The 27,590-nt window shown below is 39.4% G+C and overlaps 1 protein-coding gene across 1 annotated transcript in view; it reads left to right on the plus strand.

The window, feature by feature from the left end:
- LOC307129274 (cystathionine beta-synthase-like) overlaps positions 1 to 22,290 on the plus strand; it is an 82,069-nt gene extending 59,779 nt beyond the window's left edge. The window contains exons 12-15 of the mRNA XM_079821534.1: positions 18,201 to 18,309; positions 18,644 to 18,728; positions 19,289 to 19,437; positions 21,369 to 22,290. Coding sequence (XP_079677660.1) covers positions 18,201 to 18,309; positions 18,644 to 18,728; positions 19,289 to 19,425 — 331 coding nt within the window. The 3' untranslated portion in view covers positions 19,426 to 19,437; positions 21,369 to 22,290. The remainder of the gene's footprint in view (positions 1 to 18,200; positions 18,310 to 18,643; positions 18,729 to 19,288; positions 19,438 to 21,368) is intronic.
- The last annotated feature ends 5,300 nt before the right edge of the window (positions 22,291 to 27,590 follow it).

The raw sequence follows: 27,590 nt of genomic DNA on the forward strand, positions 1-27,590 counted from the left end.
ATGCTTCCAAGCGCGACAAGACACAAGAGAACACGCTGTATGCCAATGTCCTGTGTGTGTGTGTGTGTGTGTGTGTGTCAGTGTCCTGTCTGTGTGTGTGTGTGTGTGTGTGTGTGTGTGTGTGTGTGCAGGCCCGTCGCGACAAGGCAGGCAAACCAAGCAATTGCTTGGGGCCTCGAGCTGGCCTGGGGCACCAAGACAGCGACAGGTTAAGAATAAAATGAAACGACAAACTGTGTGAGCGCCCCATTGATAGTCAATGCAGTAAAGTGCAATGACACTGTTATCGGGATCCCCCTTAAGGGGCCCCTCTCAGAAGTCGCTGACAGCAGCCAGCCAACAACGCGATCTCTGCTGTCGGCAAAATACAAAATCTTCGGATTTGAAGCGGAATTTTATGCTTCAGGAAGCCAGAAAAGAAAAAAGAGAAAGGAAGAGGAGGATAAGAAAAAACAAGATAGTGGTATGTGATAAATTACACTGGATAAAATAGCTCTACTTGTCTTGTACAAAAATGGTGTAAGTTTGCAGCAGGTGGGCTAGCAAAAATATGTTTATGTTAGCTATCGTTACCTGTCTGACGGCAAATGCTGCTTGTAACGAACAGTTAGTGCAACTTTTTTTTCGAACAGACGGAATGACATGAGATTGCTATAGCTTTGTAATATGTTTTGATGAAAGTGGCATAGCATGCTATACTAACTATTATTTATGCTATGCATAAATAACCTGGAATAGTTAATATAGCATGCTATATTAACAATTATTATAAACATTATTTAACCAGAAAGAGGCAGAGGAACATGATTTTTTTCATAGCTTATCTTAATGTGCTAGTGTCGGGATACACGGTAGTGACAGTTTATGCAAATATGACATTATTTTTATGAGTTACCAATAGATCTTGAACAATTACTTTATTCTGTGGCAATTTTTACACTATTACATTTTGAAGTACAGTATCAGGACAACCCACATGTTTGACTGGTACTGTTTACATGTTTTACTGGTACTGCCCACGTTTTACTGGTACTGTTTATTAAACTATTTAACAAGGTATTATAGTCATCGGTTGCAACTTTACAATAACCATCCAGATAATGTTTATAGACAGTTTACAAAACAACTAGTAACCCTAAAGTATTCCCAAAGTGTTAGGAATATCTGGTCCGTCTATCTATGTAAATGTAATGTTTATAGATGTTTAAAAAATGGTTACTTAAAGATTTAAAAAAAAAATGTAATGATACAGTGGTGTTTTTTGCAAATGTTTTCAAATTTTATGCACAGTATTTGCAACAACAGTATTTGCACTGTAAACCTTTTTATTAATATATAGTGTGGGTGAACTTAAACTGTATGGCTATGCTGCGGTGTGTGTGTGTGTGTGTGTGTGTGTGTGTGTGTGTGTGTGTGTGTGTGTGTGTGTGTGTGTGTGTGTGTGTCTGTCAGTGTCCTATCTGTGTGGATGCGTCTCATGTCAGCTAATCAAGGGACACTGACACACACACACACACACACACACACACACACACACACACACACACTCGACGCATAGATAGACTCGCGTCAGTTTCCTGCTCACATCGAGTTCTCTTTTGCTCTTGAACAAACAATAACACAGAGGATTTTGAGTATTCTCATATTAGAGTCTTAAATTAGTTAAATAACGTCTTAAATGAACTTTAAAGAGTTGTGAGGAAATGAGATGCGCGGGACCGCGCGTGAGATCCGCGGTTGTTCTTAAAGTGACAGGAGCACTGATGATGCCTGTCATTAATGTTCATCAAAGAACAACGGGAATAGAGAAAATTGTAGCTTTAATGATGATTCATCTATATTTCATTTATTATTTATGCAGTTAAGGAAGGTTTGATAACTATTACATTTCTGTATAACAGGGAAGGCCATGGGTAAATATAACATTTATTATTTTGGGATATAATCATGGTATATATAACATAATATATATATAACATATATAGGTGGAGGGGTGTTTATTACAACATAATCATGGTTTATGAAGACATTTCATGTGTCCCCGTAAATCAAAATAGCTTTAACAGCATATTAAACAATTTTTTAATAAAAATGTAAAAATGCAGAATGTTTTCTGTGATGGTAGGTTTAGGGGTAGTGTGTGTGTGTGTGTGTGTGTGTGTGTGTGTGTGTGTATGTGTGTGTGTGTGTGTGTGTGCGATATGTAGGCTTAGGGGTAGTGTAGGGGGATAGAATGTACAGTTTGTACAGTATACAAACCATTAAGTCTATGGAATGCCATCTGCCTGTCTTTCCCCTTCCCCCTCTCTATCTGTGTGTGTGTGTGTGGGGGGGGGGTCTCTCTCTCACCCTGTGAGTTTGTGTGTGTGCCTTTCTCTCAGTCCTTACCCTCCCCCTCACTCTCACTCTATCATTGTGTTTGTGTGTGTGTGTGTGTGTGTGTGTGTGTGTGTGTGTGTGTGTGTGTGTGTGTGTGACTTTCTCTCTTGATCATAATTTAACCCTTTCATATAGGCTATTGATTTCAAATATATTCAAAATAATTTTTTCAGAGAGTGAAATAAAAAAAACTTTCTCCCACCATTTAGATTTTATTTCTTTTTGTTGTTAAAATCTTGTGAATCTTGTTCAATGTGCAGATTGCCTCTCTCTCAGTCCTTCCCCTCCCCCCTCACTCTCAGGCTCACCCTGTGTGTGTGTTTGAGTGTGTGTGCGCGCACGTGTGTGTGTGTGTGTGTGGGGGGGGGGTGTCTCTCTCACCCTGTGAGTTTGGGTGTGTGCCTTTCTCTCTGGGAATGATAATTTAACCCTTTCGTATCATAGACTATCACAAAAAACTATCACTTTAGTGTGAATAAGTAAAAAAGAACTACAAACACCTTGAATTAAATACTGGCCTTCTGGACTTACAAAATTTTGAGCAGGAAAAGATAACTTTTATCTATTTTATCCTATGACATTAAAATTAATCTAGATTTAAATTACATCATGGGTGTGGCTTGTGGTGATAGTGGCACCAGTTGCTGCGGTAAATGTGGCATATTCGAGCGATTCTAAAATATTCTCCTGTTTAAATGCATATTGCCTGCCGTGCACAGTTAAGCTGATGCCACCGGCGTGGCGGTGCCACCGGCTTGGGCCCGTCATCGCTGCTCGCAGCTTTAATTCTTTTTCTTTTTATTTTTTTTTTCGACTTCTCGGGTACTTTTGGGTCACTTAACATGCTCGAAAACTCTTGAAACTTTGCACACACATCGGAATGCGCGGCCATCAGAGCCGGGCTGAAGCTGGTACCCGGGCGTGGCAGGGGGACTCGACAGCGCCCCCTAAAGTGGGGTCTGAAAACTTGGTCTATATATCAAACACACTTGCACGTACATGTATGAAACTTGGTACACATATAGACCTCATCGGGCCGAACAACTTTCGTGCTCTAAGTTACATGTCAGCCCAACAGGAAGTGAGCTAATATGGGTTGTTCTGAAAACACATGCTCTGGAATTTAATATACTCCTCCGAGGCCATTGTTTCGATCAGCACCAAACTCGGTCAGCAGGAAGTCAAGACATAGAGGATGCTAAATTGCGAGCGGATTTTTGATATCTCAAACGGTTTGGCCGTGGCGAAGCAACGAATTTATGGCGAGAAAAGGGAAACAGGAAGTGTGTAATAACTTGTGCAAACATTGAATGATTTGGATGAAACTTCAGCTGTGTGTTCGTTGTAAGAGGCCGATCACATGGATATGACTTTTGTGAGTCAAAGTTATAGCGCCACCAACTGGCAGCAGGAAGTGTGTCACTTTCAAAAATGCTTTGAATCACCATCTTATTTTCACACGATTGACTTCAAACTTCATCAGTATAATGTGAAAACATGACAGATAGAGACATATGAATGAATTCCTGATATTTCAAATAATGCTGCCATGGCAACATGTCAAAGTTTAATAATGTTTTTGGCTGTTTGTGTGCCCTCCCCTCTATCACCAAAAGGGGGCAGTGTTGTATTATTTTTGAAACTCCCTTTCTCTCTCTCTCTCTCTCTCTGTGCTTGCTTATGTGATTTATGAGGACACAAATGTGTATGATGACATGGCTATTGGTATTACAACGTAGTGGTTAATGTGGACATGAACTATGACACCATATCACTACAGGACTCTTTTTCTAAATCACATTTGAGTTACAATTCTTATCATCTGACAGCCGTGATTTCATGTACTCATTCAGACAGAACTCTTTTTTTAAAACAGAGGAGTGTGAGTGTGTTTTCTATACATGTGCTTTACAGAAGGTCATGTGCTGTGTTTGCAAAGATCACTTTTGACACATTTGTCTTTAAATTCATTATTTACTGACATAGTTCAAATTTATTTAAAAAAAAAATTCACATTATTTTCTACAAGTGTCTGTTTATAAGTGTCTTTTTTTCACAGAAAGTTTTTGTTTGAACGTGAATATTTGTATAATTCAGGGTCTGAGTTTTTACGTTCTCCTCGTAGGTGATTTATTCAATCTCCACCAAACTCGGTCAACGTGAAACGGAAGCTTAACGCATTAAAAATATTTAACGCAAATAACACAGCGTCCGTTTTTATATCCATTTTTGCTTAGCGTTACATGATCACGCTCCTATTCATGTACATGCTTCCAAGCGCGACAAGACACAAGAGAGCGCGCTGTATGCCAGTGTCCTGTCTGTGTGTGTGTTAGTGTCCTGTCTGTGTGTGTGTGTGTGTGTGTGTGTGTCCTGTCTGTGTGTGTGTGTATGTGTATGTGTGTGTGTCAGTGTCCTGTCTGTGTGGATGCGTCTCATGTCAGCTATTCAAGGGACACTGACACACACACACACACACACACACACACACACACACACACACACTCGATGCATAGATAGACTCGCGTCAGTTTCCTGCTCACATCGAGTTCTCTTTTGCCTAGGGTTGCCAACTCTCACGCATTTGGCGTGACACTCACGCTTTCAGGCTCTGTCTCACGCTCTCACGCTGCCCAACTTAATCTCACGCCAAATTGCCAAACCTGCTTTTGATATTAAACAATGTCTAAGCTTTTACATTTTTTAAAGTTTTAATGCGAAATTCAAACAATAAATAGCGTTTTGGCGCTAATATGGCATAACAGTTAAAGCCAGAGTGTTGAAAAACCATACGGAGTTGCGACATGCTCTATCATCTCCCGGCGGCGCGCGCAGTCGTGCTTCACAGAAATCTCAATACTTCTAGCGCTGTGTCAATACATTTGAATGGCTTGATACACAACAGCTCCACTTTACAGGGGTTTGCAGCAAGTTTTGGTAAACAGTACAGCATAGTGTGCATTGATTATTACATCAACCATACAGGATCGTTTTATAATGGAGAGTAATGCAACAATGTTAACATTAATGTTAATGTTTTTTATTGTACTTAGCCTTCAGGTATTCCATACTAATTGGTCATACTCATACTAATTGATGGTCAAATGTGACCATACACCTTAACTATTTTTCAATTAAATAAATGTTCTATATTTTAGTTCAATAATATTTATTGAATATTTTGAGGAGATCTTTTGGTACTAAATACTAGTTGTGCAATATTTATTGTCAATAATGACCACTTAAAATATTTTTCTTCTAATATTTGTATTATTTATATTACAATTAGTATAGTAATAAGGTTAAATTAGAGAATTATTTTTCAAAGAGGCAAATTAGAGTCATTTTGTGGAGTCAGCCTGTCATTAATGTTCATCAAAGAACAACGGGAACAGAGAAAATTGTAGCTTTAATAATGATTCATCTATATTTCATTTATTATTTATACAGTTAAGGAAGGTTTGATAACTATTACATTTCTGTATAACAGGGAAGGCCATGGGTAAATATAACATTTATTATTTTCATTTATTATTTATTTGTTCCATTTATTATCATTTATTATTACTATACTCTCCTTGAAGTTTACTTCCCGCTACTTTTTCCCTCTTCTTCCCAACCGCGCGGCTGCAACTGTCTTCTTCTTCTTCGATAGTAGCCTAAGCCAGTGTTTCCCAACCTTTTTTCAGTCATTTTATCATACGTTACGCTAGGGGTGTAACGGTACAGATTGCTCACGGTTCGGTTTGTATCACGGTTTAAGGTTCCCCGTTTCGGTACGGTTCAGTATTTGCTATGTTCAGGGAAAAAAGGACTACTGTCAAATAAAACAAAAGAAAATAATAAGAACAAATCATTTAAATACAAGCAGCAGCACAAATAAATACTATTGAGCAAAGATACTAATAAAATAAACTATGCTTTTCAGGTTTTTCAGGTACGTCTAACATTAGTTTTCAGGTACAGAAATTGATCAAATGTAAAATAACATTGCATATATGACTGTATAAATTAAAGATTAATCCTATTAAACTTACAAAAGTTATTCAATCAAGAGCAGTGAGTGATGCCCTTGTCTTTTGTTTGACATTAAACAGACAGCAGTAAAGGCTACTGCCCCTTTAAGACCTCGGATATGCGTCATCTTTTCTGGACTGTATAAAGCTTACTTAAGCCATATACAGACTATGTCTGCTAGAATACTCATCAATATGTTGACATACTTTTTGCGTGAGTTTGTCCATTCAAGAGCAAGACTTGAAAGAGAACTCAATATTTGCGCGCTGAGAGACGTGTGCGCGCTCTCGGATGAGTGCACGGAAAATTTTCTCACAGTGCGCGCGACTTCTCATTCGCGTCTTCTGGCACTAAACCAGATAGTTGCGTGTTCTGAGTTAACACAATCAGAACGTAAAAATACGGGATATTTTACGGGAAAATACTAAAACGGGAAGACAGCGGGAAAAGAGCTAAAATACGTGAGAAACCCGGAAAAAACGGGAGGGTTGACAGCTATGGTGTGTGTGTGTGTGTGTGTGTGCGATATGTAGGCTTAGGGGTAGTGTAGGGGGATAGAATGTACAGTTTGTACAGTATACAAACCATTAAGTCTATGGAATGCCATCTGCCTGTCTTTCCCCTTCCCCCTCTCTATCTGTGTGTGTGTGTGGGGAGGGGGGGGGGGGGTCTCTCTCTCACCCTGTGAGTTTGTGTGTGTGCCTTTCTCTCAGTCCTTCCCCTCCCCCTCACTCTCACTCTATCATTGTGTGTGTGTGTGTGTGTGTGTGACTTTCTCTCTTGATCATAATTTAACCCTTTCATATAGGCTATCACAAATAACTATCACTTGAAATAAAAACGTCATGTGATGTGTTTGCCAAGATCACGTATGATGCACATGTCTTTAAATTAATTATTTACTGATATAATATAAATGTATTAAAACATAAATTTCACATGATTTTATAAAAGTGGCTATTTATAATAAACTTCCATAAAATGTAGACACGCATCTTACTCTTACCTGACACTGATATTAAAATCATCTTTGCAGTTTCTGTGATTTGGCTCCATTTATACATTTTTTATTAAAAAAATTTTATTGGACCACCCATATTGAAATTAAAGCATGTTTTATGGTGCATAAGATTGGTGCACAAATGGTAGCTAAGGTAGCTCAAAAACACATGAAGAGAAGTGTTAGAATAAAACAACATCAGCATTCGAATGGTATTCTGAACTCATTCCAATTTGACCTTTGACATAATCTGACATGAAATTCATATAAATTTAATTGATCTCATAGATGTGGCTGTTGTGGTTTGTGGTCATAGCAGCACCAACTGCTGCAGTTAATGTGGTGAATTCAGATGACTTTGACATAGTCCTTTTATGTTTTCCCATTTTAAATGCCTATTGCCTGCCGTGCACAGTTAAACTGATGCCACCGGGGTGGCGGTGCCACCGGCTTGGGCCCGTCATCGCTGCTCGCAGCTTTAATTTTATTTTATTTTTATTTATACGTTTATTTTTATAATGTTCCAATATATTTTTAAGTATACTTTATGTAGTATATATACAAATATCAATGTGTACTAGTAGTAAACTTGTAAGTGTACTATTTCAATACTGCTTTTACTGCAAGTATACTTGCAAGGGATAGTTCACCCAAAGATGAAAAAGCTGTCATCATTTACTCAACCTTAATTTGTTCCAAACCTGTATGAGTTTCTTTGTTCTGCTGAACACAAAATAAGATACTTAGAAGAATGTTTGTAACCAAGCAGATAGAGCAACCATTGACTACCATAGTAGGGAAAACAATACTATGGTAGTCAATGGTTGCTCTATCTGCCTTGTTACAAACATTCTTCAAAATATCTTCTTTTGTGTTCAGCAGAACAAAGAAACTCATACAGGTTTGGAACAACTTGAGGGTGAGTAAATGATGACAGCATTTTCATTTTTGGGTGAACTATCCCTTTAAGTGAACATTATACTTGAAGAGTTTAGATGCAGAAGCCTCTATTTATTTTTTTTTTTTTATTTATCCTTTGTTTTACCAGGGTAGTCACATTGAGACAGTAGTCTCTTTTTCAAGTGAGCCCTGGCCAAGAAAAGGCAGCACATAGCTAAAAAAGACATAAAAACAGAGATGGACACAACATAAAAAACATAAATACAATTAACAAGTAAGAATATGCAGGCTGTAAACAACAAAAAGTCTAGACACACTCACATGTATGATGTAAAGTGTCTGCCAGATATGACTTGAAATCAGAAATGGAGATAAACATATTTAGTTTCAGTTCTTTCTGTAGTGCGTTCCAGGTTGACGGAGCATTGTAACGATAGGCTGTTTTACCAAATTCGGAGTGAACAGTAGGCACATTGAAAAGTATGCTATTGTTAGACCTGAGGTTATATCTATTGTTTGTTGCCAATGAGAATACTGATAAATATGATGGTAATGATCCAGTAATTGCTTTATAAATGAAAATCAACCAATTGCGTTGTCTGCGTATAGACAGTGGTAACCAACCAGATAAGCTGTACAAATTGCAGTGGTGTGTGTTATAGTCGGCTTTTGTTATAAATCGTAGTGCTGAATGGTAGACAGAATCCAGTGAACGCAATACAGACTTTGAGGCATGCATATAGATAATGTCGCCATAATCCAGAACAGATAAAAATGTGGCTGCTACAAGTTCTTTTCTAGCTTTCAAATTAAAACAAGCCTTATTTCTAAAAAAGAAACCTAGCTTTACTCTAAGTTTCTTTACCACATGCATAACATGAGGATTAAAAGAAAGATTTTCATCCAATAAAAAACCTAGATATGTGTAGCATGACACCTTCTCTATTTCCTGTCCCTGTGCGGTTACAATTGGAGTTAGAGATTTTACTTTGGACTTGGAGTGTGTAAACAACATGTGTTTGGTTTTTTTTTAGCAAAAAAGCCACTTCGGTCAAAAATGAGATAGCGTTACTGAGTGAATGCTCTCCGCATATAGTATACATTCATAAAATACTTTCACTTCAAACCCACTAAATCCCAGCCGCAGCCCATTCAGAAGTACCGGTACTTAAAGGTCCCATGGCATGAAATTTTCATTTTATGAGGTATTTCAACATTAATATGAGTTCCCCTAGCCTGAATATTGTCCCCAAGTGGATAGAAATGTTGATCGGTGTAAAACCGAGTTCTGGCTGTCTTTCTCTGCCTTTGAGAAAATGACAGGCCAGACGAGCCAATCCTGACGTCTCCTGGTTTGACGTCCAAGCAGGAACGGTTACCTCCCTTTCCTCCGCCCAGAGAATCTGGCACGCCCATGCAAGCGCGAGAGATCATTAACGTTATTTGTGAACGAGTGAACACTGGCAGTTTCTCAGTGTTTGGATGTACAAATGAAAACAGAAGTCTTTCTTCAGTTCCTTCTGATCTGTGATCATTGATTTCTTATGTGTAGCTTATTATTTATTATTTGTGGACACGCAGCGGCTTCTCTCTCTCCCGACAGAACAGTGTTTTCGTGTTTTCTATCTTGTGAGTCAGTGTTTTTGTACGTCCTTGTCGCGTCTATCTGTTCTAAAATGTGCATAGTCTTTTCTGTTTAACATCAGCAGTCACATCTTTAGAGATAAACTTCACACACGCCGAAGCTCGGCCTCCAACATCCCCGACCCCCAGTACTGCATCTGGCCCACAGCGGAGGCACCAAACGCGGCGTGAGATTAAGCAGAAGGGGGGTAAGCGTGAGGGTATCCGGCTAGGCTAGCCAGCTTTCCCCACAATAAACTGGATTACATTCGATTACTGCTGTTGTGTCTTTGTTTGCGCTGTGTAACGTTACTCAATGCGCGTCAATGACGCTATTCATATGATTGGAACATATCTAGAAATAATGCTATACTCAACACTTACTAACTCGTTCATCTCGCTGTAATGGTACATTGCATGTGTTACAAAGTTGGTAGAATAATGATGAAGAGGACTCGGTGTGACTGGGACTCGTGTTTATTCAGAACTCTCAGATACAAACACAATAAACTCGCGCTGACTGACAGCGCTCTCATAACTCAGTAGTTACTATAAATAACTTTGTTAGCAATCGCTTCGTCTCCGTGATGTCCGGTTCGCGAACGAATCATTCTTTTGAATCGGTTCTTTTTAGTGAACCGAACCAGTTCACCAAATCGGACTGAATCGTTCTAAACGGTTCGCGTCTCGAGTCAGCGCTGATCCATAATTTACTAAAGTTACTAACTTTCTGACATGAGTGACAGCCCCTCCGACTAGAAATAAACTAATAACCTGAAGTATATGCTAGTAACTACAACAGTTCACCTTGAACTGAGACATACTGAGAGAACTGATGAGAAGTGAACACAGGTCCATCCGTCTCTCTGGCAGACTCGTGCCTGCTCGTGCCTCGTTAAACCACGCCCCCTCCGCTCATTTAAAATGCAAAGATGTCAGCCAATCACAACAGTGGGCGTTTTTACTGAAGTCTCACAGCAGACACGCCTCTTGAAGCAGGGCATTCAGCCACAGGGCAAACAGCAGTATAGAAAAAATGCCTTTTATTTCTAAATTATGACATTTCATGATGTAAAAATCATACTAATAATATAAGTACACTTCAGAAAACACTATAAAATAATAGAAAAATGCCATGCCATGGGACCTTTAAGTAGAAACCTATACATAGAACCTGACAAAAATGCTTATTTTAAAGAAAAACGTCAGTCTTCACTTATAGTTCACTATTTATATATTATTTTTGCACTTTCAGTATACTACTATAAATGTAGATATCATTTTATATACTTCAAATATACGTTTAACTAATTTTAAAAATAACAAATTTTAATTTTATTATAGCTTCATGCATCCTTTTTAGTAATTTGTTTAGGTAAATTAAGTTAAAAGGCATGGGTAAGTTTCATAAAGGCAACATTTTAATACATTACAACATTAAAATATAGATGGAGTAGATCGAGTCCATCAACACACCCAAAGATTCACAGTTGTTTCCTCTTCATGGGTTCATCATTTCATTTGGTAACATTAAGCAGTTTTGATTTACATGCTGTTTAATGTTTGATCGCATTTTTACATTTGCCTTAGCAATCTTCTATCACTCGTTTCAGCTTCTTCTCCTCCTGTGTTTTGATCATGAGATTCTGTACTAGATGTGTAATAGCACCGTATTAGAGTGAAAACATGGATAGCTGGAAAATTCAGTCAATGGTGGGGAAAGAGTAAAGTAAACTTTAAGTAAATGCCTATGTACACTACCAGTGGACTAGCCTACACAACTTCAGATATGCAGATTTAAGAACATATCTGTTTTATATCAATATTCAAATCAATATTTTCAAACAATGTAAGTTTAATAAGTAAAAAAAAAAAAAAAAAAAGTATATTTAATAGGCTATTCAAGCAAAAGATTCAACACAATTACAAGCCATGAATATTAAATTATACTTTTAAATATATCTCGATCAATACTTAAGTGCAATTTTAAGTATATTTCTGAGAAGAACATAAAGTAAATTTCTGAGAAGTATATAAAAAGTAGACAGAAAGTATACTTAAAGGGGGGGGGGGGGGTGAAACACTCAGTTTCAGTCAATCTCATGTCAATCTTGAGAGCCTATAGAGTAGTATTTCATCCTTCATATCTCCGAAAAGTCTTTAGTTTTATTATATTTATAAAAGAAAGATTGGCTGTACCGAGTCTTTCCGAAAAAAAAACGAGCGGCTGGGGGCGTATCGTGTGGGTGGAAAAAGAGACACGAGTGCGCGCAGCTATTGCGTTGAGAGTGTCTGAAAGCTCTGACATCCTTAAACGTGGAAAAAAACTTTATCCTAAATAAACCATGGAGATCAATCAGATTTAGCCATACGATCCTGAATCAGATCTAGAGGCTGAAATTGAACAGGAAGCAGCAACGACGACTACAGCAGGACGTCTCAATGGTATGTAATTGTCACGGTCGTATCGTGCTGCAGTGAAGAGGCGATACGGGACTTCAACAAAGACAGGTATTTATTCAAAAGACAGCTGGACAGAACACAAAGCTGCATCAACACGACATGTAAACATAACTGAGACCAGAGGCCTATTGCACAAAACTAGGATAAGGGATTAAGCCGGGATATCTTGGTGATCCTGGCTCAATTTATCCGTGATCCGGTTGCACTAAAGCTGGATAGGGTGGCAGTTGGATGTTATGGTATAAATTACCATGGAGATTTATTCTGTGGAGCTAGCCTGCTCCAGACCAGGCTAAATTCCAGGATCTATTTAATCTCATCCCTTATGTCAGTCAGCAGTCACCACAAACGGAAACCAATAGTTATTCTACTGCCCACTATACATTGTTATCACATATAACTAGACCCACTGTCATTATTTAAACGTTTGTGATCATAATTTCAATCATTTTGGATAAATTATGATTTTTAGATGATGTTGCTATCATTAGATAATTTACGGTTTCCCATAGACTATAAGGCTATATATAAAAATGATAGAATATTAGGGCCACAGAGGAAAAAAAAGAAAAGTCACAGACTTCGAAAAATTAAGTCATAATATTGTAACCCGTTGTTTTATAGGAAGACGGTTGTTAAAATGACAGCTGTGGGGCATTTCGTGGAATTGTTCTTCAGTATGGTTTCACAAACAAGGACATACTTAATCTCTTGGCACATCAGCGTCACATTGTCATAAGTATCAGGACTGTAAAAAGAATATGCATCTTTTCCGCAGAAAGAACCAGCCTCATAAATGTATGACTTTTTCCTTCTTCCTCAGTGTGGCCCTAATACTCGGCCGTATAAAATACACATTCCACATAAATATAAAAACACAAAGTGTAACATTAGGTTCCTTTATTGAATAAGGATAAAACAAAGCAGGTAAACCATCAGCTCCTTTCGAAACTGAAGTCACACAGTGACTCAACAATACAACAAAAGGATTATACAACAAAAGGATAAATACACATTCAAAGATAGAGATTAAATATATATATATATATATATATATAAAACACACCCCGCTTGTCTGCACACTGAAATAAATGCAGGACAAATCCACACACATCAACTGAACAGACAAATGAATGGATGCAGTAGCCTCCCTGCAAACTTGTATTACACACAGTATACAGCACAAACATCATAAGAGGCCAAAAAAAAACAAAAAAAATCGGTGGACAGCATAAGAAGCTGAGTACAACGGTTAAGATTAAACTGTAGCCTACTACTGAGCGTAGTAATTATGTAAGCCTTTAATAATTTATCAAAGCCTTATACAGTGTGATGGGGTTACTTTACACAATTTCACTCGTATCTGTTGTCCATTTCAATTAAAAGTTAAACTGTTTCATAATCAGTGTACAACTGCATTTTTGGAGATGTGAATTAACTATTTGGATTGTAATTGTGATGTTTCAGCGGAGCGGTGAGTGTGTAATTGTGCACTACTTACGCATTCAGGAGGTCTGCAATACTTTGCCATGCTTTTTCTCTTTGCTTTATCACTGTGGCGGTGTTGCCTTTCTTCTTAATTATGTATTTTACCTCCTCGTATGCCTCCATGAGGATTTGTGCCTCCAACGGGGAAAAGTACGCCGCTCTAGTTGCCATGGTGAATCAGTGAATCTGTGATCGGTGGCGGGTCTATTTGAGTGAGCCGTGAGCGCGCACCTATCCAAGATTGGTTTAACCTGGCTTGATGAATCCGTGTCTGCTCATCCTGGCTTGGTCTTTGTGCAACCAATTAAGCCTGGATGCACTTGTTTTGGCTTCATTGAGCTCAGCTCAGTCATTTATCCTGGATGTCTTAATTCTACTTTTGTGCAACGGGCCTCAGACAAGGAATGAATGAACACGAGGGAACTAAATACAAACACTGATGACTTCCTAACGAGGGGCACAGGTGATACAGATAAGGATAACTAAACACAGCTGAACAGAACTAGACTAACGAGGATAACCAAGGAAACAGAGAAAGTGGCCGGAAACATAGACAAAAGGAACATGTGACTAAAGCAAACAACATGACAGAAACACAGATATGTGACATAACGCCCCCTCCCGGTAGGCGCGTCCTCGCGCCGTAGAAGTACAAATTGGGAGGGAGGGTGGGCACCCTGGAGTCCTGGGAGCACTGGGGTCTGACTGGCTGGAGGGCCTCCAGGGTGGAGCCGTGGGCGGCCATGGCGGGTCAGGAGCCTGGGGCGGCCATGGCGGGTCAGGGGCCGTGGGCGGCCATGGCGGGTCAGGAGTCTTAGGCGGGTCTGGAGCCTTGGGCGGAGCAGGAGTCTTAGGCGGGTCTGGAGCCTTGGGCGGAGCAGGAGTCTTAGGGCGCCCAGGCCAAACCAGAGCCCCACCCACATGTTTCCCACCCACAGGTACATGGCCCCCCCCCCAAAATGTTCTTTGGGGAATTCAGGGGTGGAGTGGAGATCTCGTGGGTTGGAGCGGGCTCGTCGAAGGCTGGAGCGGAGTCCAGGAAGTCAAGGAGGGCTGGAGCAGAGTCCAGGAGGGCTGGAGCGGAATCCAGGAGGGCTGGAGCGGAATCCAGGAGGGCTGGAGCGGAATCCAGGAAGTCAAGGAGGGCTGGAGCGGAGTCCAGGAGGGCTGGAGCGGAATCCAGGAGGGCTGGAGCGGAATCCAGGAGGGCTGGAGCGGAATCCAGGAGGGCTGGAGCGAAATCCAGGAAGTCATGGAGGGCTGGAGCGGAGTCCAGGAGGGCTGGAATGGAGTCCAGGAGGGCTGGAGCGGTAGGATCGCTCCCAAAGTCCATCAACCACCGGGGCTTAACGGCCGCTCTCCTCTTCCGCCTGGGCTTGGGGACAGGCAGGACCTTCCCGGCAGGCCCACTGGAGGGATATGAGGAGGAAACTGGCTGCGGGTGAACTGACCAGGCAGCGTGCTTCTCTGAGGGGACTGGACGAGGAAGACACACATTCTTAGGAACCTCTTCGAAGATCTCGAACTCAGAACCATTTAAGGACAATATCAAATTGATTGTCTCGACTAGGGAAAAGGAACAGGCAGGTTCCAGGAATCGAATGGTGTCCTCGTCCAGGCCCATCAGAAAAACCGCGTTAAGCGGTGCATCTGGCAAGTTCACCAGATAAGCTAGCTCACAGAATTCCTCCACATACCTCTCCAGTGGCCGACCCTTCTGCCTAATCCCCTAGAGGCGATCCTCCACCGAACCGCCTTCCTCTGGGAATACTGGAGAGAACGGAGACACGAAAATACCCATCCTTAAGAGAAGTCCTTTTGCAGTAGGGTCTGGTCTTCTGTCACGGTCGTATCGTGCTGCAGTGAAGAGGCGATACGGGACTTCAACAAAGACAGGTATTTATTCAAAAGAACGCTGGACAGAACACAAAGCTGCATCAACACGAGATGTAAACATAACTGAGACCAGACCAGGAATGAATGAACACGAGGGAACTAAATACAAACACTGATGACTTCCTAACGAGGGGCACAGGTGATACAGATAAGGATAACTAAACACAGCTGAACAGAACTAGACTAACGAGGGTAACCAAGGAAACAGAGAAAGTGGCGGGAAACATAGACAAAAGGAACATGTGACTAAAGCAAACAACATGACAAAAACACAGATATGTGACAGTAATGTAACATGTATATGTAATATAACTTTTCATGCTCGCGAGTTTTACAACATTTGTGTGCGTTTACTCATGGTTTATGAGGACATAATTTGGTTTATCGACTGTATGCGATTTAATGTTAGCAGTAGCAAACGGAACTGCTTTGCACGTCAGACTAGTGCGTATTTACATAGAAAAACAATGGAATAGTAGCGTATTTGAATGAATGAGCCGATGGCTAACAACACAAAGACATTTGAAGCAGTTTTACTAACCGCCTGCTTCCAACATACCTTGGAACCTTAATTAGACGAGCTACAAATCCAGAGTTGAACTGTACCTTGTTTATAAACCATTGTTGTCGAAATTCAGGGAACAAACTAAAATACTTGCACAAATCCGTTGCTGCTCCGGAAAAACAAACTCCATCCACTGTCCCATTAACGCAGGGTTCTTTGGGAAGCTGTGCAGGGTTGTCTTGCCCTGACAACCAAAAACACACATCTTTGGTGACATTGTTGATTTTGTGAAGTCCTGTGACTGCAGCGCAGCTGGCTTCCCTAAAGCGTTTGCTCTCTTGCTCTGGTCGCGCGCCCTTCTGGGAGAAGAGTCCGTACGGCCCGTACAACGACATTCCGCCCTATCTGACGTCAGATATACGCATACTCGAAAAAAAAACTATCCGAAACTTATGAGAAACCGGAAGGTATTTTCGGCAAAGAAATACTCCATGAAACGTTCAGTTTTTTTTTTTTTTTACTTTGTCCATGTTTAGGATGGGAATCCAAGTCTTTAACAGTGTAAAAAGCTCAGTATGCATGAAACAGCATTTCACCCCAAAGCCCCCCCCCTTTATAGAACACTTAATAAAAAAGTATTTTATGTAAGGGTTGTCAAAGGAGATTCCGTCTCTTAGCCCTCCTTTTTCTTTTTCCATTGCATAACTTACACGTCTTCATTCCATCTCCACAATACACAACAAAAACACAGCTCTGATCATGGCATCCTCCATTCTCCAGTTGTTGAAGTTGTTGAGAATGCCACGCTGTTGGCTAGCTTGCGTCACTTCATTTGAATACCTGTGTGTTCTTATTTTTAAGCAGATTTCCAAATATATTTAAGGTCAAATATTTTACAAATATCATGAAGTTTTTTAGGGGTTATTCCATTTGACATCTGAAAACTTCGAACTAACCATGCCATGTTATAAAGGTCAAGTTAATTTACTTATAGTGACACAATATTCAAACAAATAATTTTAAACAAAACTACCTCTATTTAATTTTATTTCAACAACAATAACTTTTTTTGGCCTGGTTTCACAGGCAGGGCTTAGATTAAGCCAGGGTTAGGCCTTAGTTCAATCAGGGCAGTAGCTTTTATAAATGTGCCTTAGAAAAAAAAACATTTTGAGACAAAGCAATGACACTGACATATTTTAAGATATGCCAGTGCAAGTTGTTTCAGGTAAATTCATGTATTTTAGTCTGGGACTAGAATTAAGCCTTGTCTGTGAAACTGGGCCAATGCTATTAATAAAATATTTAATTATTTTCATTAAACTTTTATTTTCTATTGTAACTGTTTTCTCTTTTGTTTTACAGACAATTGAACTCCCTTTTTTGCAATCAATTAATGTGCATAAAGTGTATGCATGTAATTAATTATATATTAATAGTATTTATACTTATATATGTTACAAGCACGCCAGGCGCCACCCTTTCCCAGTCACAATGCACTCTATCTCCCAAATACTGATCACACGCACCTGCACCTCATCATCACCGCAATCACTGCCTACACTTAAAGGGGTACTTCAGCGCTGGGAAGATGAATGTGTACATGGTCAGTGATGTAGTAGAAATGTGAAAACTTCCATAATAGAAAAAGTCAGTGTCAATATTAAATATCAATATTAAGACCATTAGTGTACCCCAGCACTGCATTTTGGACATATTTGGATTTATATCATCGGCTCATTAAAGGCTCCAAGTGTTTCGGACAAGGGAGACATGTACAGTGCTTACGTCTACCAGGACCGAGATTGTGACTTAATAGATCTGGACAAAAAAGAAAATATTGTTGACCCGAAAATACTAAAATGATCAAACAAGATGGTAGGTTGAGGAAGGTGTGGCTCAGTCTGGTGTCTGGTTTTCTCCCTGTAGGCAGATTCTGGGCATGGTCACATTGGGGAACATGCTCTCGTCTATCCTGGCTGGGAAGGTTAGGCCATCTGATCCCATAAGCAAAGTTCTCTACAAACAGTTTAAACAGGTGGGCACACTAACAAACTCACACACACTTTTCTGTCATTCTGTTACAAGCAACAGAAGGTTCAAGAAAAAGTATTCAAACAACTTGTTCAAATAAACCTTGAGACATTCTTAAAAAGTACATGATGGGGTTGGATGTGGGTTGGATCTAGTTATATGATTGTCTATAACAAAGACTTCTGCTGTTTTGATTACTGAGGTTTGGATGAAGCAGCAAATATAAGCTAAATAATGATGTGTTAATGAACTGAATTTACTTTGACACGTACAATTGAGTGCTTAGTAATGATAGGTATTGTGATCTCTCAATAGTCAACTTGTCTCTCTTCCTGTAGGTGCGCCTAACTGATAACCTGGGCAAACTCTCACGTATCCTGGAGACGGACCATTTCGCCCTTGTTGTGCATGAACAGGTTCAGTGTAAGTCAAGTTCAAGTGTGTGTGTGTGTGTGTGTGTGTGTGTGGGCATGTTTTTGTGAAATATCAGGACACAAATGTGTATAATGACATGGGTATGACATAGGTATTACAAAAAGAGGGTGAAATATGAGGACGTTACCCATGTCCTCACTTTTCAAAATGCTTATAAATCACACAGAACAAGTTTTTTTTCACAGAAAGTGAACTGCACAGTCTCCTGTGATGGGTAGGTTTAGGGGCAGGGGCAGTGTAAGGGGATAGAAAATACGGTTTGTACGGTATAAAAACCATTACGCCTATGGAATGTCCTCACATTTCACACATTTGTGTGTGTGTGTGTGTGTGTGTGTGTGTGTGTGTGTGTGTGTGTGTGTGTGTGTGTGTGTGTGTGTGTGTGTGTGTATACGTGTATATGTATATATGTATGTATGTTTATGCTTTTGATTTTAGTTAATGATAATAACCCAACACCCCGTGCAGATGAAGTACAGTAAATACAGGCTGTGATGTCATTGCAGTGGATGGTGTCCTCAGTCTGAATTGCAGTTCCTGTCTTACAGACATGAGTGATGTCTCCCCCAAGATGAGGCAGATGGTGTTTGGGGTTGTGACAGCCATTGACCTGCTGAACTACGTGGCCACACGTGAGAAGAGGGAACGCTTGCTGTCCAAGTGCTCTCTGTCTGAGGAGCAGTGAATGATCAAGAGTGTGGGAACACTTTCTCTCTCATCTCTCATATATTTTTTTTTAGTTTATTTCTCAGCAAGTAACAAACTCCGTTTTAGTTTTAAAAAACAATTATGCTTTTTAGAAGTAAGAGCCAGTCAATTTAGTTTTATGTCATTCTAACAGATCTTTCGTTCTTCTTTAGTCTTTCTTAATTTTTAGTTCGGTTTAGGTGCTTTATTAAAGGGTTAGTTCGCCCAAAAATGAAAATTCTGTCATTAATTACTCACCCTTATGTCGTTCGAGACCCGTAAGACCTCCGTTCATATTCGGAACACAAATGAAGATATTTTTGTTGAAAGCTGATGGCTCTGAAAGGCTTCAGACAGGCCTCCATTGGCATTCAGTACACTTATACTCCCAAGACGGATAAAAGGCACTCAGAACATCGTTACAAAGTCCATCTCACCACAGGGACTCAACAATAATCTTACAATGCGACGACAATAGTTTTTGTGCGCAAAACAAAATCAAAATAACACCTTTATCCAGCTTGTTATTGCCTTCCGTGTGTGCCTCCACGACGCATGCGCGAGAATATGACGTAGCGCCGGGGTTCGAGAATCTATGAAATGCACACTCTAACCCCATTTTGAGCACTACGCCGAGACCTTAAGCACGATCAATGTAGAATCCAACAGCTTAGACACGCGCGTCTTCCTCTGATTGTAAACAAATCACTTCTGGGTCATCTGTCCGAACGCCGGATCTGCGTCATATTCTCGCGCATGCGTCTTGGAGGCACACACGGAAGGCAGTAACAAGTTGGAAAAAGGTGTTATTTTGATTTTTTTTGCGCACAAAAACTATTGTCGTCGCATTGTAAGATTATTGTAGAGTCACTGTGGTGAGATGGACTTTGTAACGATGTTCTGAGTGCCTTTTATCCGTCTTGGGAGTATAAGTGTACTGAATGCCAATGGAGGCCTGTCTGAAGCCTTTCAGAGCCATCAGCTTTCAACAAAAATATCTTCATTTGTGTTCCGAATATGAACGGAGGTCTTACGGGTCTCGAACGACGTGAGGGTGAGTAATTAATGACAGAATTTTCATTTTTGGGTGAACTAACCCTTTAACCAGTCAACATAATGATGTAATCTCACAGGTCAATCAACCACAACTTGTTAATGCTGATGGTGAGGAATTACAGTTGAAATATTATACGCTGTAGACCAATCACAACAGACTGGGCCATCTGACCATTTAGACCAGAGTAGCTCGCGGAAAGGAGGGATTTAGAGAGACTGATTCATCCATTGAGTCTTTTGAGAATCATTGAACACTGTGGTCATGTGCAGTGTATATTATGAGTACCCCACCGTGTGGGTATATAAGGAAGTACGCAGGCAATATCGCATTATGTTTACCTGCTGAGGAGCCAAGACTGAACTCTCGGCCGTTCCAGCGGTACAGCGGATGTGGCAGAGGGACGTTACATCTCTGTTCCCTCCTCAGGATAAAGCACATGAGAAGGGTCCAAAGTAATTTTCTTTGCCTGTTTAAAAATAATTTTCTTGAATATAGACTGAAGATTGGGGTAAACCCACAGACCAACCATTTTCATTGCTATATGCACCAAATGGTTTAACTGAGATCTAGACCATAGAGTAAGATGGATTCAATACAGGCATGATAAATCAGCAACATGACCCTCTAAGCAACTCCAAACTGTCTGAGCCTCCGTAAAAAGTACAAATGGCCACCTCGCAATGTAAATTATTATAACTCCGCACTGAAGGCCTTTATGCAGAAATTTGGAGTAATAGGCATTTGGAGAGAGAAATTCGCTGTTAATTAATTCTAAATATAATATTCCAGTCACTCCTAAAGGTTTTGCTGTAGTTATTTACATTTACATTTATGCATTTGGCAGACGCTTTTATCCAAAGCGACTTACAGGGACCTTATTACAGGGACAATCCCCCTGGAGCAACATGGAGTAAAGTGCCTTGCTCAAGGACACACTGGTGATGACCGCTGGGATCGAACCAGCAACCTTCTGCATATCAGTTCCATGGTTTAACCCACTGGACCACCATCTCCACTTATGGATGTTCTCCCCTCTGGTCTAAAATGTTTCTTAAAAAATGTCTGTCCTCAGCCCTCTCCATACTTGTTGGATCCTGCTGATACTTGTTGGCCGTATCTGTTTCTCTCTTTCCTCTATTAAGAATAATAATCGTTGTATTCGTTCTCTGTTTCAAAGGAATATTGTCTCCAGCCCTGTTATTACATCATTTTGGAATGGTTATGTTGATGGTCTGTAGTGGACTTCCTCATAAATATTTAATCACAAATAAAATAATTTATATCAATCATTTCAATAAAATCAAAATGTCTCTTAAACTAATTTATAAATATTACCCCTAATTATTATCTTGTAAACAGATTTAATTGTGATATTGACATATTTTGTACATTTTGTGGTTTACATGTTGAAACATTTTATCATTTATTTTGGAGTTGTCCTTATTGTGTTTGCTTTGGAGTCAGATTTTTTTTTGTGAGTCACAGTCATGTTAGTCACTGAAAACATAATTAATTGTTTATGATTTTATCGGTGATTTACTTGCTAGCCAATTAAAACAGTGCACAGAGACTCACAGATATTAATTTTCATTTATGCAATTTATGCAATTTAAAATAGTAATTTATCTTGAATGCGGTTAACTGCACAATAAAGCATTTAAATTCACCTGATAATTCTGGCCTCTGACCGGAGCATGAACCCTCTGTGTCTACAGGATGAAATTGACTACATAATAACTATATTAAGCGGGGCAATCTCTCGTCATATTTTTGTCAGATTGTTTAAATTAAAATCGTGTAATTATTGTCATGACTCATGATTTATATTTTTGTCTTGTTTTCATTATTGTTGATGTCATGTTTGTCAGCTAGTTAATGAAATGAACACTTATTGAGTACATAGCCTAGTTGTTAAATTCAGAATGCAGGCCCCCAGTATAGGCCATGATCAAGTAAACTTTTTAATAAATAAATAAATGTCATATTTTGCTATATAGCCTACTGGAATGCAGAAATACAGGGAAGAAATAAACTTAAAAGGCTTAAAAATATTCCTTATCACGTGGCTCCCTCTAGTGGACAACATTAATATCATGAATGTGAATTAAATTTGAAAATGTTTGGTTTACTGTAATCTAAAATGTCTAATATCGGTCAGTTATATCACAAACATCATGTAGAAGTTCATATTTTACTTCCATCGACAAATCAGTTTGCATGTTTATTTTGTATTTTTTTCAGCCTGGTGTTGGCATTTGACACAAATATTTCTATTTGACGGATGCATTCAGATTCTGGTTTTGGTTTGGTTACTCCTTTTCGCTTCTTAACCTCTATTTCTTTTTCCACTTGAAAAGACTTGACACATCCTGAAACACATGAGAGCAATATGTCAATGCAATCAGTTTGATTACTGGATTGATTACTGAAGCCAGGTGATTCTACACCTGAGCTGACGAGATGGTTCACATGTGCCTGGGGCTGAGCTCACATTTTGCTTGAGTTCCCCAGTGATGTTGATAAGCTGTGTTACTCTGTTCATTAAATCTCCTTTTGCTTTATTTTCCTCTCGTCTTCTGGATTATATACACAGCAAGTGTGACAGATTGCCACAAATTCCCTGAACTTGAGACATTGGTGTGGTTTTGTTTGTGAGTATGATTTGTATGTTGGTGAGTTTTTCACTGCCAAGAACATGCAGTGGTTTTTCATCCTCAGGCTGTGGTCAGTCAAACTCATCATTATGCTTTTAAAGCTCCTCAGACAGGACGATTTAGGGAATGTGTGTGCAAACGTCTATGTCAATCAGTGTTTAGCCCTCTTTAACCCCAGCATGCTGGACAACCATCCATGCATGACAAACCTTTATTGCAAGAATGTCTCTGCCAACATCCTTCAGTCTGGTTTCAGTCCTTCTCATTTGCCATGACTGATCATATGTGAGTTTCTCTCAGTGTAATCGAGTTCACTTATGGTCAAAGACACAACGTGATTAAGAAATTTGTATAAACAGCTTAGACACAAGTTCACAAAGTGCATCCTGAGATGTATTTTTATAGGGCTTGTTTTGAGAATACTATCTCTTAGGCTCTGTCTCTTCCAGATACATTTGAACATTGACATTTAAAAACGCTCCCCATCCACACTATCATTTTCAAGCGTTTTTCAAAAGTTGCTTGTCCACACAGAAGCATCTGAAAATCTGAGAAACCGGAAGGTATTTTCGGCACAGAAATACTCCATGAAACGTTCAGTTTTTTTTTTTTTTTTACTTTGTCCATGTTTAGGATGGGAATCCAAGTCTTTAACAGTGTAAAAAGCTCAGTATGCATGAAACAGCATTTCACCCCAAAGCTTACATCACTCGCCTGGCCTTGAACATGGCGTTTAGCATTTGCAAATGTTGGGGACGTACATATTAATGATCCCGACTGATCGGTGTTATGTTGAGATTCGCTTATTTATCCGTGGTGTTTTTCACGCACAAGATTTACATATGAAGGAGGAAACAATGGTGTTTGAGACTCACAGTATGTGATTTCCATTTACTGAATTTTGGTGTGTTAAATTTGAGTCAGTTCAGGACTTCCCATTTTTATGTTTGAATTTACATTGTGAAAAACAAGGTTGTGATCCATATTGGTGTTAAGCAATTTTAACATAGTATCGTCATCATATCAGTGTAGATATAGATGGACCAAAATAAAAGCATTAAAATATCAAGTAAATAAGTATTGTGATACTTGGTGCCACAGTGACACTCTTGTCCCAAAAAAGTATTGCTATCCCACAATACTCAATATGTTGTCCCAACATGAGACATTTTTCCCTGTTGTACCTACACAAAATTTGAGGGTTCCCCCACCTGCCAAACCCCATTTTAACCATTGAATGTAACCATATTTGAAATAACAATAAAGGAAAGCAAGATAAACAAAATCTGTACCATTGTACCAAGAGATAATACTGTATGACACAAGACTATTCTTTACAGAATTAGGAATGTAAGAGGGTTGCAAAACCTCTAAACACTCACAGAAATAACATGCCAGTTACATATTACATACATTTAGTGGCAGGGACGTGCAGAGAGTTCTTCAGGGGCAGGGGCTCAAATGTAAAAAAGGGGCAATAATATATATATATATATATATATATATATATATATATATATATATATATATATATATATATATATATATATATATATATATATATATATATATATATATATATATATATATATATATATATATATATATCCTTATGCTCATCAAGCCTGCATTTATTTAATCAAAAATACAGAAAAAACAGTATCTTAATATTGTGAAATATTATTACATTATGTTCTTTTTAACTTTTTATTAATCAAAGAATCTGGTTTTGTTAACTTTGATAGTTTCATGAAATAGTAAACGGTGTATCAATATACATAAATACAAGTGAATTTAACTCTACTTACCATTAATGCGACTTTTGCAGCTGTGGTTGTGTGCAGGGATTTGTTTGTTGTCAGTTAAAATCCATTTAGTTAGTGATGCAATTTATAAAATGACACAAACCACAGGAAATCGTTCCACAAACGTTAGTTCGTCTGTCCATGTAATTTTCAACCGATTTATGAATAAGAACAGAAAATTACCGCTCCACTTCACATCGCCCAATGGAATTTGAACTTGCTTTGCCAGATCACGATTGGTTGGTGTATATGACAAACGGGCATTGGTGAATTGTGTAATAGGCTACTTATATAATATATAGATTTGTAATTAAATCAACACATTAGCTCTGATTTTGGATGAAAAAAGAATATTGGTTTACTTTTTTCCCGTAAGGCCACACACTCTCTGAAAGGACCATATTTGACTCGAGAGCCGTTTCCGAGCAGTGGAAAATCAGCAGTGCAATCAAAACGCACGCAACCCATAGCAACGCGTTATGGCAACGCCTAAACAGAAATTGTCCGACTTTTGAGCCGTTCGTTACTATTGTATACATTGTCATGTTATTATAATCACATTTATTTAGTTTTATTGACCACGATATTATCATTGATATTTGCCTGAGAGGGGCACTTTTGATTCATTTTGAAAAAGGGCAGGGGCTCGAGCACCCTCTGCACATGCCTGTTTAGTGGTCATTTTTGCACAGTATTTCATAAAATCCTACCTACTTTTAGATCATTTTCAAATTCTCTTCCTTCAATGTACTACAATCACAGATATTCCAAAAATTAAATCACAGAATTGAATCATCATCATATACAAATATTACATACCTTTAATAAGAACATGGCGGGAAAAAACATAACCCAGACAAAACCTTCTGATGCATGTTCTGGATCAGTATAATGACTGGTTTAACCACCCTCCCACATCTGGTTCTGACAGTTTATGATCACCCTGACTAGAAGGTGTTCTGGAACACTGCGGTAAATGGTCAGTGGCTACAGTGTCAGCATACACATCTGCATCAGCCTGATTAATGTTCCTATTGACATCAGGTTCATATGTTAAAGATCTGCCTTCCAACTGTCCATTTAGACTTGCAGCATGTGGTGCAGTCAAGGTAGTAGACAGTTCATCTGCATTTAACTGGACAGAATCAGATTAAAAAAGACCAACTTCTTCAGAAGCTGGGAGTTCAGACACCCACGCCACAGTTCTCTCATCTGGTCCATTGACAGGCAATTTCAACTCTGCATCTTCGCTCACAGACCGACTGGACATACTCGAGGCAACGTTCTCACAAAAATCATCAGAAATCTCGTTCTGAAGAGGTTGGAAGTACACAGGCATAATGAGATTTTTATGTACAACTTTCTCAGTACCAGTCACACAATTTCTGATACGGAAAGTATGAACCTCATTGTTCATTCCCATCACTATGTAGATGTGACTCTCCCATCTATCAGCAGTTTTCCTCTTGCCACGCTTGACCTTATTAGCCAGCAGCACTCTATCGCCTATATTCACTGGAGCACCTTTCTGTTTTTTGTTGTAGAGATTTGCTTGCTTTTGTTGTTGTTTTGCAGCAGAACTTTGAGCCACTTTAATAGCTTGTGCAAGATCATCTCTGAAAGACTGCACATACTGGTTATAATCAACCACCTAAATCTCCAACACTGCTCCACTGCTCCAACCCCCTGGTCCTGAGTCAAACATCATGTCAATGGGCAACCTGGGAGTTCTACCAAACATCAACTGGAATGGAGAAAAACTGGTTGTCTCATTAATTGTTGCATTATAGCAGAAAGTGAGAGACTTCAACATTTGAGGCCATATGTGCTTTGCTTTAGGTGATAAGGCACGGATCATGTTACACAATGTACAGTTTAATCTCTCAACCGTCCCGTTACCCATTGGGTGGTAAGGAGTCGTATGGGATCTGTGAACACCAGCAAGCTGAAGCATTTCAGAAACCAGGCTGCTTTCAAAACAGGCTCCCAGGCTAGCTGTTTCGCAACTGCAGAAAGGGTTCCCTTTCGCAACCTTTGCAGATTGGTTAGGACAAAGGTAAGCCTGCTCCAGCTTTGTAAAATGGTCTGTCACGACTAATACATCTAGAGACTTATTTGATGAGTCTTCAGCAGACCAAAAATCCACACAAACCAGCTCAAGTGGTCTTGATGTTTTGACACTTTCAAGCGGAGCTCTGGCCTCAGGCTCTGGCGACTTGCTGACAACACATCTTCTGCAGCATCTCACATACTCTTTTACATCCCTTTCCATCCCTTGCCAGTAGAATCGACGTCTGGTCAGGTAGAGTGTTCTGTGTTGCTCCTGGTGTCCGGCTTCATCATACACTTCCTAGAGCAACACATCTCTGAGAGCAGCAGACACTATAAACTGAAAAGTCTTCTACCTTGTGATAACATCTTTGGAGACTCAATATAATAAACCTGTTCTCACTGATAGTTTGTTCCAGGTTCTCAAGCACCAAAGAACACTAGGTGATAAAATGTTTTCTCTCTCTCCTAGACAGCCTACGTTTGCACTCCACAAAGAAAAGCACTCTGTTCAGGTCAGGATCAGCATGTTTTCTATCAGCTCCTGCCCTGACAGTACTGGACCATCAGACAAATGAGATGGAATAATCAACTCCAG

The sequence above is a fragment of the Gobio gobio genome (assembly GCF_949357685.1).
Source record: "Gobio gobio genome assembly, chromosome: 7".
NCBI lineage: Eukaryota > Metazoa > Chordata > Actinopteri > Cypriniformes > Gobionidae > Gobio > Gobio gobio.